General features: G+C 34.8%; 1 protein-coding gene across 3 annotated transcripts in view; it reads right to left on the minus strand.

Moving 5' to 3' along the window:
• DACH2 (dachshund family transcription factor 2) overlaps positions 1 to 17465 on the minus strand; it is a 788103-nt gene that overhangs the window by 301331 nt on the left and 469307 nt on the right. For all 3 annotated transcript variants that reach the window (XM_081043327.1, XM_081043326.1, XM_081043325.1), the window contains exon 4: positions 4976 to 5107. In XM_081043327.1, coding sequence (XP_080899453.1) covers positions 4976 to 5107 — 132 coding nt within the window. The remainder of the gene's footprint in view (positions 1 to 4975; positions 5108 to 17465) is intronic.

A 17465-nucleotide genomic window follows, 5' to 3' on the forward strand; every position in this document is an offset into this window, starting at 1 on the left:
AAGTCAGCTTTTTCTTTATTGATTTTTCTGTCTGGATGTTCTGTGCATTATTGTAAGTGGGGTATTGAAGTCTCCTACTATTATTTTATTGCTGTTAATTTGTGCCTCCTGATCTATCAATATTTACTTTATACATTTAGGTGCTCTGATGTCGGATACACATATATTTATAAATGTTATATCTTTCTGTCTAATTGACCTTCTTTGTTTCCAGAAACAGTCTAAGAGTTAAAGTCTATTTTGTCTGATATAATTATAGCCACTCTTGCTTTCCTCTGGTTACCATTTGCACTGCATCTTTTTCTATCCTTTCACTTTCAACCTATGTGTGTCTTTAAATCTAAATGGAGCCATGTGTAGACAGCAAATCACTTAATCTGTTTTTTTAATCTATTCTTCTCAGTGCCTTCTAATTGGTGAGTTTAACCTATTTACATTTAAAGTAATTAATGATAGGTAAGGACTTACTGTAGCTGTTTTGTTAGTTATTTTCTGTTTTAAAGGTTTTTTTTTTTCCCTCTCTTCTCTTGCTGCCTTTGTGATTGATTTATTTGGGTAGTAAACTTCTTTTATTCATTTATGCTTTTGCATATCTATTATAGATTTTTACTTATTGTATGACTCAAGGCTTGTATAAAATATGCTCCTAAAACCTTAATTTTAAGTTGATAACAACTTCTATTGCATAGAAAATCATTACACGTTTACTGTCCCCCACACACTATGTGTTCTTGCATTTAGAGTTTTCTTCTTATCATAGTGTGTATCCATTAATAATATTTTATCTTTTAACTTTCATATTAGGGTTAAAAGTAATTTACGGACTACCATTACAGTGTTACATTAATATGTATTTGTCTATATGTTTACTTTTACCAGTGAGACTTACGTATACATATAATTTTACATTGTAGTTTAGAATATTTTCATTTCATTGGTTAAATATCCTTTAATCATTTCTTGTAAGGAAGTTCTGATGGTGATGAATTCCCTCAGTTCTTTGTTTCTTTGGCAAAGACTTTACCTCTCCATTTAAAAAAAAACTATTAAATTTCTTGGGGTGAATTGGATAGTAAAACTAAATAGGTTTCAAGTGTACATTTCTAAAATTCATCATCTATCTATTGCATTGTGTGCTCACCAACCAAAGTCAGTTCTTCTTCCATACCATATATTTGACCCCCTTTTCCCTCCTGTATCACTCACCCTCCACCCCTACACTCTAGTAACCACTAGACTGTTGTTCCGTTTTATGAGTTCTTGTTTCTTTGTTTGTCTTGTTTGTTTGTTGCTTTCAGTTTCATATCCCACAAATGAGTGAAGTCATATAATTCTCAACTTTTTCTGTCTGACTTATTTCACTTGGCATGATAATCTCAAGATCCATCCATTGTTGTTGAAAATGACAGTATTGCATCTTTTCTCATGACCATGTAATTTTCCATTGTATATATGTACCACATCTTCTTTATTCAATCAACTATCAAAGGACACTTTGGTTGTTTCCATGTCTTGGCCATAATGAATAATGATGCAATGAACATAAGGGTAAATACATCTTTATGGATAAATATTTCAGACTTTTGGGGTAGATACCCAGGAAAGGGAATCCTGGGTCATATAGTAATTTTATTCTTCAGATTTTGAGCAAGCTCCATACTTTTTCCATAGTGGCTGAAAAAATGTATACACCCACCAGCAGTTTCTGAGGGTTCTTCTTTCTCCACAGCTTCTCCAACACTTGTTATTACCTGTTCTGTGGATGATAGCTATTATCACAGGTGTGAGGTGGTATCTCATCATGGTTTATATTTGCATTTCACTAATAGCTAGTGATGTTGAGCATTTTTAATATGTCTGTTGGCTGTTTTTCTCTCTTATTGGGAGAATTGTCTGTTCAAGTCCTCTGCCCATTTTGTAATTGTATTGTTTATTTTTTTTCTTGTATGAGTTCTTTATATATTTTGAAAATTAGCCCCTTATTGGAGGTTTGTTTGCAAATATTGTCTCTCATTCAGCCTGATTGCCTCTTTGCTTCGTTAATATTTTCTTTTGTGGTGCAGAAGCTTTTTAGGTTGATATAGTCTCATTCATTTATTTTTGCTTTTACTTCCCTTGCCTTTGAGGTCAAATTCATAAAGTCCACCCAAAGCCCAAGGTCCATAAATTTAGTACCTATGCTTTCTTCTATGCAATGTATTCTTTCAGCTGTTATGTTTAGGTCTTTGATCCATTTTGAGTTAATTTTGGTATATGGTGACAGATAGCAGTCTAGTTTCACTATTTTGCAAATGGCTTTCCAATTTTCCAAGAACCATTTATTGAAAAGGCTTTCTTTTCTCCATTGTATGTTTTTTGGGTGCAGCTCCAGATCTAGGGTTGGGGAGAGAAGAGCGGTGTTGACCTTGTGCAGTGTCATCACCTGAAATCTTTAGTGGCAAAGACTGTGGGATTATTTTGCAGGCAAGGTTGTGGGTACTCATGGTGGCACTGAGGGCTGCTGGAGTCCTCATTGGCAAAGGCTGCTGAAGTCCACCTGCACTCCTTTTCTCCCACAGGGTGAAGTTATAGATTAGGAGATTCCTCTAGGTAACAGGATCTGGTGTACAGGTATGTTCATGGCAACACTGCTCATTTAGAGACTTTGAAAAACCTCAGGGACTTATTTATTTATTATTGTTATTATTATTTTCATCATCGCTATTATTTTGTGACATCATGACACCAAGGTAAGGATAAATTGCAATTTCTGCATGGTCAAGCATGGTTACTACGTTAACTCCATTTCTATAGCACCAATGGAAACCTAATACTTTCTTTTACCACAATGATGGATATCAAGTTAGGCCAGATTATATATCGCTAGGAAAATTACCTATTTATTAGGTTGGTGCCAAAGTAATTGCAGTTTTTGCAGTTTTTTTTTAACCTTTTAAACCACAAATACTTTTTCACCAACCTAATTCTAAGTTAAAAATTAGGTCACCAGTATATCTCTCAAAGGTTTTATGTTGTCTTATTATAAAGGAACAACAGAAGTTTTGGAGAAAGTCTTTTTAAGAAACTGGTATAAGTGAGAAAAATATGACAGAGTTATTGCTTGAGTTAGCATTAATATTTATTGGTAGAAAAATTATTTTTTATTTACAACAGGCTTTCTTGCAAATGTTGGGCACTTCCAAGACAATGTAAGTTTAGGAAGCCAGTATGAGTTAAGAAGTCTTAAGACTAGGAAACCAATCATCAGTTTATCACTGTACATTCATCATAAAACAATTTTTATGCAAGGGGTTTGATAAAATAAAATTTCTATAACAAAACATCATTGAAGAGAAGGAAGAATGTGGATAGGGCAAAAACTTTGGATTTAACCAGGCATGGGATTGAAACTTACTAGCTTTGTGACTATGGGCAAAGCTAAATCTCTTTGTGCCTATTTTCTGATCTGCAAAATGGGAGTACTGAAATGTCTTTTTTTCTGAAAATCTGATAAGAATTAAATGAGTTACAATGGCAGATAGGAGATGAATAAATTCTGAGGATCTAATCACAGTATTGTGATTATACTTAACAATATTATATTATATACTTGAAAGTTGCTAAGAGACTAAATCTTAAATGTTCCCACCATAAAAAAAGAAATCATAATCATGTGATGTAATGAAGATGTTAGCTAACATTATGGTGGTAATAACATTGCAATAGATAAGTGTATCAAATAAGCATATTGTACACCATAAACTTTCACAATGTTATATGTAGATAATACATAAATAGAAAATGGAACTAAAGGAAAAAAACACGGGAGACAGTTAGTATATAGTAACTGGTAATTTCTTACTATTGTTATTATTCTTTTGCTTAGTGTTAATTTTAGTCTTATCTATGTGTTGCTTCCACTTACCATGAATCCATTAAAACTATTCATTATTCCCCACTGTGGGCACTGGCTGAAGACTAATTCTCATTCTATAATTCACCATGAACATTTCCATTTTAGATGAGGAGAGCTTCACTGTATTAAAGTCACAGTAGTTTTTCACATTGACTTGATTCAGTAATTTCCCTCTTTAATTCCCCTTTGCTTTTCCCTCCAACATAAGGCCCCATAATGCTTGAACTTCTAGGAGCCCAAAAAAAGAGAGATAAGGCTACTACTAATCCACCTATCACATTATATTGAATTTACCTACAGTTAGATTGGAAACCTATGGCACCTAAGGACATTTTTGATTGGCCCTTATTATTTCCCACTAAAATTAAACTTTACCTATCTATCTAAATATCTATCCATCTACCCATTCATCCATGTTGATAGTTACAATTCCACCTAATTCCAAAGGAGATATGAGAGGTGGTCTTATCAAAAAGCCAAGGTATAATTATTAGCCAAGGATAAAGGAGTGAAAACAAGTAGTAAAAAGGGAGAGGACATTTCAGTGGGATACAGGCATCTTTTATCTCCCTTTCTCCATCTTTTTTCCTTGCTTGCTCTTTGTTCCACCTCTTTTCTTTAGCCCCTGCTGATAACACCTCAAGTCTACCAGTACCTTTACTGAGCTGAAGAGGTGGTACTCCAGTTGAAGAGACTGCAGCCCAGCCAAGGTGGACTCTCAGAACTGCCATTTAGTGGTAAATTATTTAGAGAAAGAGGAGTTAAGAAGCCTGGGGTGAAACTGAAGCAGGCATCTTTTAGCAAGCAGAAGGTGCAATAGCTAGCATTATAAAAACTAGTATTTAATCCCTCTACAACAAAACTATGAAGACAATTCAATGTTTCCTTAAATGAGATTCTGACCTATAATGGTTTTCTAATTTACATATGCAAGTTAGAGGTAGGGTTAAGCATACTTCTATAGTAATTGCTTACAATCAAAGTATATACATTATTCTCTCCTCCCCTGCTCAGCCCTCCTCTCTCCCATTGCAGAATAAATCAATGAGTCATCTGAATTGGAATCCTGAAGATACTCACCTGTATTAGAATTAAGATCATCAGGCTCTGATTCGGTCCCATTTTGGCTTCCATTTCCCTGAAGAGTGTTCATAGCCATAAGCTTCATCTTCTGCAGCTTCATTGCCTCAGCCATTGCTGCAGCTGTTATACCTAAAACCAGAATTATCCCTTTTAAAATTTGGACCATTTAATATAATTGAAAGCTGGATAAATTTTCTTTACCAGGCCTATGCTGCATAGCACAAGACAAAAGTAAGTCCAAGTCTAATTTATAAATAACATTATTTAACAAAGTAATTTTCAACTCTTGTAATTATTTCATCTTACAATGGACTGTTTGAAAATCTTAAAATGCATTGAATGTGGGTCAGATCTCCAGTACAAAACACAGAGAAAACAGAGTTATATGAAAATTGTTTGAGAAATTCCAAAACTCAGGCTAATGTGTTCTGGTGTTCAGTAAGAGCTCTGGACAGTTGTTTTAGAAAGAACTCACCATGTACTCAATTCCGTCTGAAACAACATTGTCAGAGGAAGCACTCTGAAATGCTAGAAGGAACAACTTTCTAGTCAATGCCCTTGTTGGTGCTTTTGCTGAAGGATGGACTGTCTTGCCTGTAAGAGTCACCTTAGAAGGGAGAGGGAGAAGGACTGAAAGAAAAAGACTTCAAGTAGTCTTGCTACCTGTATACCCTCTTAATCATTATACACTGAGGGAACAAATAAATACAAACATGGCATGCTACCTCTGAAAGTGTGCCAGTCCCTGTATTATAATTATATTGTTTTGCATTAATACAAGACAATTATTTTTAACTCTTTATAATGGTGCAAGGAGGTAGGAATAAAAACCCAAAGAAAAAACATGAGTGCTTAAGTTTGAAATTCTTTCTCTAGGAAGTCTATATCAGGCAGTACAAAAAAATATATGTAAGTAAACTGGTACCAAATATAGAGCAATCCATATTCTAACAATGCCCGCTAAAATGTCTAGTCAATTCAAATTAATTTTTGAATTTTTATTATAACTTCATTAGTTTGCAAGTTTATTTGAACAAACATCAATTTGAATCTGGCAGTGCCAAACTGAAAGTGATTAGAAGCCCTTTACCCACACAGGCTAAGGGAAAGGCTTCTGTAGATCTGATGCAGAAGGGCATTCTCTGGCTATAGCTTAAGAAGTTACCTTATTTGGGAAAGCGTAGTTGGTTGTTTCCGATTGGTTATTCCTATCTTCTGATTTGTTAACCTTGAGGCATTTACAGGAATTGACTCTGGCTAAGGTTTTGGTTTGCTTATGTAGGCTACCAGGGCATTAGAGCCACCTCAGTCTAATGGCCTCCTCATGTAATTAGTTTAACAGAGGTAATTTGTTATTGCGCAGATAGGAAAATAATATACCACCTGATTAAGCTTATAAGACAACAGTCATTCTCCAAATTTTCTGCCTTTTCGTAGACCATGTGTGGGTTAAATGGGGATCTTTGTGCATAAAATCATGTATTTATTACATTTTCACTATTTTTTTCTCTTTGGGTTTCATTTTGCATCATTTCTATTACTATATTTTAAAGTTTACTGATTCTTTCCTCAGCTGTGTCAAAACTATCAATTAGCCCATCACAGGTATTTTTTATGTCTGTTCCTGTGTTCTTTATTTCTAGAATTTCCATTTGATTCTTTCTAATAGTTTCCATCTGAATGAATAAAGTTGGTAAGTTATCCTTTATCTAATACCATATACTAAAGGTAACTGAAAATGGATCAAAAACCTAAATGTGAGACCTAAAGTTATAAAAGCCTTACAAGAAAACATAGGACAAAAGCTTCGTGACATTGGATTTGGCAAAGATTTCTGGGATAGGACACCAAAGGCACAGGCAACAAAGGCAAAAATAAACAAACGAGTTCGTGACAATTTTAAATTTTTGTGTGTCAAAAAATCATTATCAATAGAGTAAAACAGCAACTCACAGAAACAGAAAAAATAATATTTACACATATATCTGGTGATGTATCTTTATCCAACATATACAGAGAAATCCTACAACCCAATTACAAAATAATAATAATAATAATAAAACACTATTCAAAAATGGGCAAAGGACTTGAATAAACATTTCTCCAAAAAACATATGCAAATAGACAATAGCACATAAAAAGTGCTCAACATCACTAATCATTAGGGAAATGCAAATAATAACTACAATGAGATGGCACTTCACACACATTAGGATGCCTACTATCAAAAAACAGAAAACAAGTGATGGCAAGGACACAGAATTGGGAACCCTTGTGCACTGCTGGTCAGAAGGTAAAATGGCAAGCCAATGTGGAAATCAGCATGGCAGTTCCTCAAAAATTTAAACATAGAATTACCATATGATCCAGTAATTTCACTTTTGAGTATATATTCAAAATAATTGAAAGAAGGGACTTGAAGAGATACTTGTACACCCGTGTTCATAGCAGCATTATTCACAGCACCCAAAAGGTGGAAGCAACCCAAGTGTCAACTGCAATGTTGACGTGGAAGGTTATCTATGAGATATTTGTCCAGAAAGACAATTGCAGAAAAATGTACATATGATTCTTGGCTATTGATGTGAGAACAGAGATACTTATGGAAAGTACAACCAAAAGACTGAACAGGCATTGTATGCTTTGGCCATATCTTCCTCTTTCTTTTCTCTTTGTCCTTATAACAGCATATTCCCAATAGGGCCACTTTTCCTCAGCCTGAATCTGAAAATGAAGATGTGTTGAGCAGAACCACAGATAATCTGTAAAATTCTCTTGTGCAAAATTTTCCAGTTTTTCTACTCTGGCATTCTACATTTGTTTTAAAATTTGTTTGCTATTTTATATTTGTCTATAAAATAATCCAAACTCTGTAGGTTTCAAAATATGCTGGGCAAAGTCCTTCTGTCACATCCAGGCTCTTTCCCTTGTTCCAATAAGGAGATCACATCTGCCTTAGAAATGAAACATCCCACTGAGATGTTCCATCAGGTTGCTGTAGTTCTGTATTTCCAGTCTTCAGCCATATGCTTGAACATCACCAATCTCCCATAGCTTATAGATCTCCACCATTTCTTTCCTTGTCCTCTGGGCACTTTGAGCACCAGAGATTTTCAACTTTATCATTTTTAGATAGTGCTGAAATCGCTATCCATCTGCTGCTGCATAGGTGCCATGAGCAAAACAAACAAACATACAAATTCTGGCACATTTAAAACAGTATTTTAGAATTCAGTGAAATCCATTCTTTTATGCAATTGCAAATCAAGGCAAAGAAGGCATATATTGGTTGTTGCAAAAAGAAAACAACTCATAACTGCCATTATTAGAAGAATCTGATTCTAAGAGGCAGGGTGAATTCTTATCAAAGGTGTAAGTGGAAGTACGTACAGCCTACAACATCGAACTGTGTACTTGGGAGAAACACTAAGTCTCAGTTTTGCCACTCTGTACTCTTCACAATGCATGGAACACTCAAAATGAAGCAAATTTTTAACCATATTAGCTTGTCTATGAATCACAGCAAAGAAAGGATCTGAAAGAAAATTGCTTTAGTCTCTGAACTGATGATACACATTTGTACATTTTCTAGCATATTTAGTTTGACTGAATTCCAACTCTCCAAATGGGCCAACAATGTGATGGTAATAATTTAAACAAAGGGACCCTGGTTAGGACTGCCAGGGCTGAGTGCCTCATAATAAAAAATGTATCAAGAAAAGCCTCCAGAATTTACATCAGCTCCTCTGACTAGCAATCTAGAACTGGATCCTGACAACGATAATTATTGAATTACTAGTTGTTTCATTATTGGTAGTGTAAATAGTGGATTTTTTATGAACAAAATATGGATTCTTACTTTATGAAAAACAAAAGTCGACAAAATATCTTATAAACAAGAAATCCCAAGTAAAATGTGTACCTCATACAATGACACTCAAGAGAGTGAATGAGCAAGACTCCCGTTATATTTTTAAAATTCAGAGAAAAGACGATAAGTTATAACATCTATGTATTATTTCAAGCAATTGCTATCTGTATTATGTCATTGAAGGAAAAATCTCTGAGCAAATTTAGAAAGCCATTTTAAGATAGTAAAGAACCACAGTATTACAGTACTACAAAGATATTTAGGAGCCATCCAGTTCAATCTCTTCATTTTGAATATAAAGGAAGTGTCTCACAGTGACCTGTCATAGGGCAGTTATTTAGGGGAAGACAGAGAGCAAAATCCAAGGTTCCTTATGGGACCTAGATGTACTGAAGTACTGAAGAAGTTCAAACATGAGTTAATGAAAATCTCTAAAGGGATATGATGATCCCCTTATCACATACAGTCTCATATTTTTCGTTGTTTCTCTATATCTCCTTATATATGGTTCAAAGTTTAGAGGCTTAGCCTCTAACTCATATTTTGTATTGCCTCATGGTGCATATTGCCATGACTTTAAACTTATAAAACCTTAAATCCTATTTGTTCAGTCTTCAGGACAGCACCTGCATGTCTATGTCTTCAGATAAAACCACCATCAAGCAAATGGAAAGCAGTGGAAACGATCGCATGCTTTATTTGATCTTTCATTAGCAATTATCCATATATTCAATGGTTCAGCTAAATTCCTAACCTCAGGATGCTGCTCAGTGTAACAGTGATGGATTTAAAACAGCAAATCACCGCTTGGCACTGAGTTCTCAAACTGCAGCCCTGGAGGAGCACACAAAAAGAGCATGCTGATTTTGGAGCTGCTGAGTTAAGTTTTACTTGGGAATGAGATTTTCAGCATGCATCAGACAAGCAGAAAATGAGAAGTTTAATGAGAATGAAAAGACATTTTTAAAAGTGAAAGTGTTACAATTATTGATAAATATCGACATAAACATCTAGAAACATAAGTTATCTTTTTTCAGCCACTGAATCTGAAAATGGTAACTTTTACATTATGTTCAAATTACAGATATTTAACTGACTGAAATAGATTTGGAAATGCAGAGACTCAGTGTTACTGGGAAAGCACTCATTTTGTGCACTTTATGATATTTGAGCATTTACTTCTGTAATCTCAGCATCTTCCATTCTCATTCACATAATTTCATGACTGGTTCAGTGTGTAGTTACTGCAGTTATTGAGCGAGTTATAATGCACATGCCTTATAGAATCAACACTCACTTCCTAACCGAAAATTCAATATAACAATATGAAAATGCCCAACATATCACGATTTGATGAGTGTATGCATGTGCCCATGTATGTATGTTACTAATTTACTATTATTATTGTTAGTAAATATAGGAGCTCAAACTTCAGACTGAGAGTGGTGAGAAAAGTTCTTAACAGTTACAAGAAATGTAATGAATGTTTAAACCACCTTCTCCATTTTATGAGTGAAAAACTGAGTCCAATGGAGGAAAAGTGAGAGCCTTATTATAATGCAGCCAGTCAATGGTAGGGCTAGGATGAGAATTCATGTCTCCTGACTTTTACTCTGAGTGCTTTGTCCACTAATTAACACCTTCTTTTTAAAATAAATAAATAAATAAATAAATAGATAGATAGATAGATAGATGATAGATTCCTACCTTCTTAATCTTAATTTTAATTTATATAATTTAAAAACATTCTTCAAAATGGGTCTGCAGAGACATATTATAGGTCACTGACCAGAACAAGGGAAAAGATGTGTCATCTAAATTCTCGGGGCTTCAGTTTATTCATATGTAAAATGAATGAGTTGGACTAAATGGTCTTTGTAGTCTTGTATGAACCAGTAATTGTGACTAGAGATTTACTTTATATCATATAGTTTTCTGAAACCACTGGTTTTGCATTATCCATGTACGGTCTAAAGCAAATTTTTTCTTTCACTCCTTTCTCACTAGTTAACAAATCTAGACTTACAAACTTTATGTGATCTATAATCCTCAAACTAAAAGTATGGGGTGGGAAGGAACCCATGGTTTGTTGTAAAATTTACAGGAGAAAAAACAAAAAAAATAGTGAATTTTGGTTCACAACACTGATTTGAATAAAAATTAAAGCAATTTTATAGTTTCCTAATTGGCTATATTGTGTCCATTCCTTTATACAGTTTGAAAGCTTTTATGTGAAAACTGTGGAAAAGTAAATTAACTAAAGGAGAGCTATGAGTAATCAAATCTTGAGGTTTAGAATTAATTAAACAAAATGATGAGTCAGTTCATTGTAGTAAGTTTTCATATTTTTAAAAATAGCATTTAATTAATTAACAGTCAAAGGGTTATATTAATAATGTCCTTCCAAAATTGAAAAGCAGTTTAGATGTGCCACATTATTATTTTACTTCGACAGTCAAGTACTGTGTGTTGGCTTGTTTGTTATCTGCATTCAAAGCTACTTTGGGTCAAGTATGATATACTAAAACATGAATAATGAAACATCTGGTGGTATGAAATGTTAATGTGACATACCACATTGAATTTAGTGGAAATAGTTTTGAAATTCCCTATAAATCAACTGGGAAGATGTAAATCTTTCCAAACAGAGGTAGTGTTCAGGCTCATTTTCAGGAGATGCGTATGCTCTGAACTCTGTTATTCAGAAAAATACTGCAACTCTGAAAGATTCAGAATGCAACTAACGGGAAAGCCATAATGATATAAGAATGAAGAACAAAAGAGCAGAGATGCCACGTGCAAGTAGTTACAGGTCACTCAAATGAAGAACAAATATTATAGTGATTCTTAGGAATCCCTATTCAGGGAGAAATACACATTTAAAATTACTCAGCTCTATGGCTGAGAGGGAAAGGTTGAAAATACAGCTATGGAAGTTCTGAAAACAGTAGACAACCAGTGCATTTGGCTTGATATCAGCAAAGGCATCAAATGATGTAGGCACTAGGAATCTACTATGTTGACGTGGATATCTTGCACACTTTGTTGAATTACAGACTGACATGAAGAGAGGATGCACTCAATCTTTGCAAAAGTTCAGTTTGTCTTTCAAAAACAACAGATTGGAGGATGTACAATAAGTCAATGGATTTGCCATTCAGAATGGGGTGAGAAACAGTAAAGTGACAATTAGTAAGGGTTGGCAGGCCAAGCAGCACAGCATAGTAGAGAGCGCAACCAAACCAGGAACCTAGAAGAAGGTTGGATGCTGCTTTGAGCAAACTGCTGTCCTATCGCCTGAAGCACCTAACAAAATTCCAGGTTGCTAAGCAACTGTTTATTTTCCTGTAAACTCTTCTGAAAATGCTAAATAGACATTTAAAAGTTTGAAAATCTAATAATAAACTCTTCAAATGCTCCTATTACATCTATTGTTGAAAGATTAAAAGCAAGAGAGAAGCACCATATTGAACTTGTCATATATCAACATTTTTAAATTATGTTCCATTTGAATACTTATTCTACAAAATGTTAAAAGAGAGTTTGTTTTAAAAAAGGGGGTGGAGCAAGAGAGTTCCATGACCAATTTACGCAACACTGGGTTGAAAATAACAAACCTTATGTGGCACTTATTATATGCCATACACTGTTGTAAGTTCTTTACATATTTACCTGTTTAATATTCACAAAAACTTTAGTAGGAAAATACTATTACTATTTCCATTTTTCGAACAAGGAAATTGAGTCACAGAAACTGAATAAAACACCTAATGTCACATAGCTAATAAACCTTGAAGTAGGGGTTTAATCCCGGGTACTTTGACTCCAGGTTTCTGTACTGCAGATTTTTTTCAAAGCTTATAATATGCTAACATTTACTATGACATTTCTAGAGAGGCATAGAGGACACTACATGTTCCAAACTTATTTGATAATGGAAATCTTTCTCATGGAATACCTATTAATGGCTCTAAAGGAACTCCAATCTACACATTTTGAGCAGTGTTGCTCTAAATATTGATAGTTTTTTAACTTGGACGCAAGATTAATTTCAACAACTTGGACATTATTTTTTACTGTATTTGAATTTAAACTATATATATGTACACTGTTTACATAAAGTTAACTAATTTCTCATTGAGTAATCACCAGTTATATTTGTCATTGTTGATATCATTTTAAATTGAAAATGTCCCAGCTTTTTAAGCATAATCACTGAGAGAATTATTAATTATCTTCCTGGCAACTCTCAAGAGACCACTTTTTATTTATGACAATTTAGCTATATAAACTCTACTAATATTACATAAACATTCTAATAGGTTATACAACTCTCTAGGTACTAATTTGAGCATTTTATAGAGTGTGAGTAGATGGGTCAAGGTAATTTTTAAGGACTTGAAGCCCTGACCTCCTACTGGTCTATGATTTTTAAATGAGCAGTGGCAAATCCAGCAAATAGCACTGTAAATCTAGGACAGAGTGTACATTAGACTTAGATTAAGGGTGACAAAACACCTCAAATTTCTGACATTAGGACAAGAGTAATTGCTCCAATGTCTAGCTGGCTCTGGAATACAGGAACCTACGAACAGTAGAAGCAGTCCACAGCCTTCCCATCACCAAGTGCAGGATTGCTTCAAAAACAACAACTGAACAGATAAGATACCTTCCTGATAGCCTATAAAATGTAGCCTCATAGACACCGATCAATTATAATAAGCCACAGAATATTTTAAGAGGTAACAGTTCACCAATCAAAATGAGTTTGAATACTATTCTACTATTCAACTGATTTTCCTTTTTATTTAGTCTAAAAATTATTCTGGACACTTTTTTTATCATTAAAGTTTATTGGAGTGACAATAGTAAAATTACATAGATTTCAGGTGTACAATTCTGTAATACATTACCTACATATCACATGGAGTGTTCACCACCCAGAGTCAATTCTCCTTCCATCACCATATATTTGATCCCCTTTACACTCATCTATCACCCCCATTCCCCCTTACCCACTGGTAACCACTAAACTTGTGTCTATGAGTTGTTTGTGTCTATGAGTTTTCATTTCTTCATTTGTTTGTCTTGTTCTTCTGTTGTTTTCAGTTTTATATCCCACATATGAGTGAAGTCATATGCTTCTCAACTTTTTCTGTCTGACTTATTTTGCTCAGCATAATAATCTTAAGATCCACCCATGTTGTTGCAAATGATATTTCATCTTTTCTTATAGCAGAATAGTATTCCATTGTGTATATATACCACATCTTCCTTATCCAATCATCTATTAAAGGACACCTGTTTCCATCTCTTGGCCACCGTAAATAAAGCTGCAATGAACACCGGAGCACATATATCTTTACAGATAAACATTCTCATTTTTTTTTTGGTAGATAACCAGGAGAGGGATTGCTGGGTCATGTGTTAATTCTATTCTTGATTTTTTTGAGGAACCTCCACACTGCCTTCCATAACGGCCGCAATAACCTGCATTCCAACCAAAAGTGTACGAGTCTTCCTTTTTCTCCACAGCCTCTCCAAACTTGTTATTATTTGTCTTGATGATGATAGCCATTCTTACTGCGGTCAGGTGATAACTCACTGCGGTTTTTATTTGCATTTCTCTGATGATTGAACATTTTTTCATATGTCTATTGCCCATTTGTATCTCCTCTTTAGAGAAATGTCTATTCAGGTCTTGTTCCCATTTTTAATTGGATTGTTTGGTTTGTGTTGCTGAGTTGTATGTGTTCTTTACATATTTTTGATATTAGCCCATTATCGGAAAAGATGTTTGCAGAAATCACGAATACACTAAAGTTGCTGGCTACAAAATCAATGGCTTAAAGACTTAAATGTAAGATCTGAAACCATAAAACATCTAGAAGAAAATATAGGAAGAAACTTCATGGACATTACCCAGAGTAAGATTTGCACTGATATATCCCCTCGCGCGAGGGAAGTAAGAGAAACAACAAACATGTGGGATTACATCAAACTAAAACGTTTTTTCACAGCAAAGGAAACCATCAATAAAACAAAAAGGGATCCTACTGAATGGGAAAAGATATTTGCCAATGATATATCTGATGAGGCATTAATATCACAAATCTATAAAAAAACTTACTCAACTCAACTCCAAAAAAACAAACAACCCTATTAAAAAATGGGCAGAGGACTTGAGGAGACATTTTTCTAAAACGGACATACAGAAGGCAAGAAGACATATGAAGAAATGCTCAACCTCACTAACCATCAGAGAAATGCAAATAAAAACCACAATGAGATACCACCTCACTCCAGTCAAAATGGCTATCATCAATAAATCAACAAACAACAAATGCTGGCGTGGATGTGGAGAAACGGGACCGCTAATGCACTGTTGGTGGGATTGCAGATTAGTGCAGCCACTATGGAAAACAGTATGGAGGTATCTCAGGAATCTGAAAATGGAACTACCCTATGATCCAGTAATTCCACTCCTAGGCATCTACCCGGAGAAATCCAAAACTCCAATTCAAAAATCTGTATGCACTCCTATGTTTATTGCAGCACTTTACACAATAGCCAAGATATGGAAACAACCGAAATGCCCATCGGTAGCTGACTGGATTAAGAAGCTGTACATTTATACAATGGAGTATTACGCAGCCATAAAGAAGAAAGAAATCTTATCATTTGCAACAACATGGATGGATCTAGAGAACATTATGTTAAGTGAAATAAGTCAGAAAGAGAAAGACAAGTACCATATGATCTCACTTATAGGTGGAATCTAAAGAAAAGAATATGTGAATAACCTAATCAGAAACAGTTTTGGGGACACAAAGAAAAAACCGAGAGTTGTTAGATGGGCGGGGGGGGGGATAAGGGGAAAGGTAAAGGGATTAGGAAGCAGCTGGTAACCACAAAATGGCCTCCGGATTTTTTGAAAAATAATTTGGGGAACGTATTCAATAATGTTGTAAAGATTTTGTTGGGTATCCGATGGACATGTGTCCTATTTGGGATACCACCTCAGGGATACTGTGGATGCCTGATCATGGCATTGCACACCAGAAGCTAAACATTAATGAATGCCAACTATAATTTTATATATATAATGTGATGGCTCTGTGTGAGGTCGGAGGGATAGAGTGGATGGAGGAATGGGGGAGGGGGGTCCACAGTGTGAGGGATATAAATGATGAACGTCTAAGTATTACCTTGTCTTGTACAACTGAAACTAATAAATTAAAAAAATAAATAAATACTAATCAGTATCAAAATTACGATAAAATTTAAAAGTAAGTTTGGAACCACAAAAGACCCCGAATAGCCAAAGCAATATTAAAAAAAAAGAACAATACTGGAGGTATCACACTCCCTGATTTTTCCTTGTACTACAGGGCTACAATAATCAAAACAGCATGGTATTGGCGGAAAAACAGACACATAGACCAATGGAATAGAATTGAGAACCCAGAACTAAAACCACATAAATATGGACAGATAATTTTTGACAAAGAAGCTAAAAACATACAATGGAGGAAAGATAGCCTCTTCAATAAATGGTGCTGGCAGAATTGGATAGCTACGTGCAAAAGAATGAAACTGGACTGCTATCTGTCACCATTTACCAAAATTAATTCAAAATGGATCAAAGACTTAAGCATAAGACCTGACACAATAAACTGCATTGAAGAAAACATAGGTACTAAACTTATGGACCTTGGGTTCAAAGAGCATTTTATGAATTTGACTCCAAAGGCAATGGAAGTAAAAACTAAAATAAACAAATGGGATTATATGAAACTGAAAAGCTTCTGCACAGCAAAAGAAACTATTGACAAAATAATGAGGCAACCAACTGAATGGGAGAAGATTTTCGCAAACAGGTCCTCTGATAAGGGGCTAATATCCAAAATATACAAGGAACTCATGAAACTCAACAACAAAAAAACAAACAACCCAATTGAAAAATGGACAGAGGACCTGAAGAGACATTTCTCCAAAGAGGATATACAAATGGCAAATAGACATATGAAAAAATGCTCAACATCGCTAATCATCAGAGAAATGCAAATGAAAACCACAATGAGATATCACCTCACCCCAGTCAGAATGGCTTTCATCAACAAAACAAATAGTAACAAGTGTTGGAGAGGCTGTGGAGAAAAAGGAACTCTCATACACTGTTGGTGGGAATGCAGACTGGTGCAGCCGCTATGGAAGGCAGTGTGGAGGTTCCTCAAGAAATTACGAATAGAATTACCATATGACCCAGCAATCGCTCTCCTGGGTATCTACCCCAAAAATATAAAAGCATTTCTCTATAGAGACACGTGTACTCCAATGTTCATTGCAGCTTTGTTTACGGTGGCCAAGACATGGAAACAACCAAAATGTCCTTCGATAGATGAATGGATAAAGAAGTTGTGGTACATATACACAATGGAATACTATTAGGCGTTAAGGAAAGATGATATAGGAGCATTTGTGACAACATGGATGGATCTCGAGAGAATAATGCTAAGTGAAATAAGTCAGACAGAAAAAGCAGAGAACCCTATGATTTCACTGATATGTGGTATATAAACCAAAAAGAACAAGACAAACAAATGAGAAACAAAA

This window comes from Rhinolophus hipposideros (assembly GCF_964194185.1).
Source record: "Rhinolophus hipposideros genome assembly, chromosome: X".
NCBI lineage: Eukaryota > Metazoa > Chordata > Mammalia > Chiroptera > Rhinolophidae > Rhinolophus > Rhinolophus hipposideros.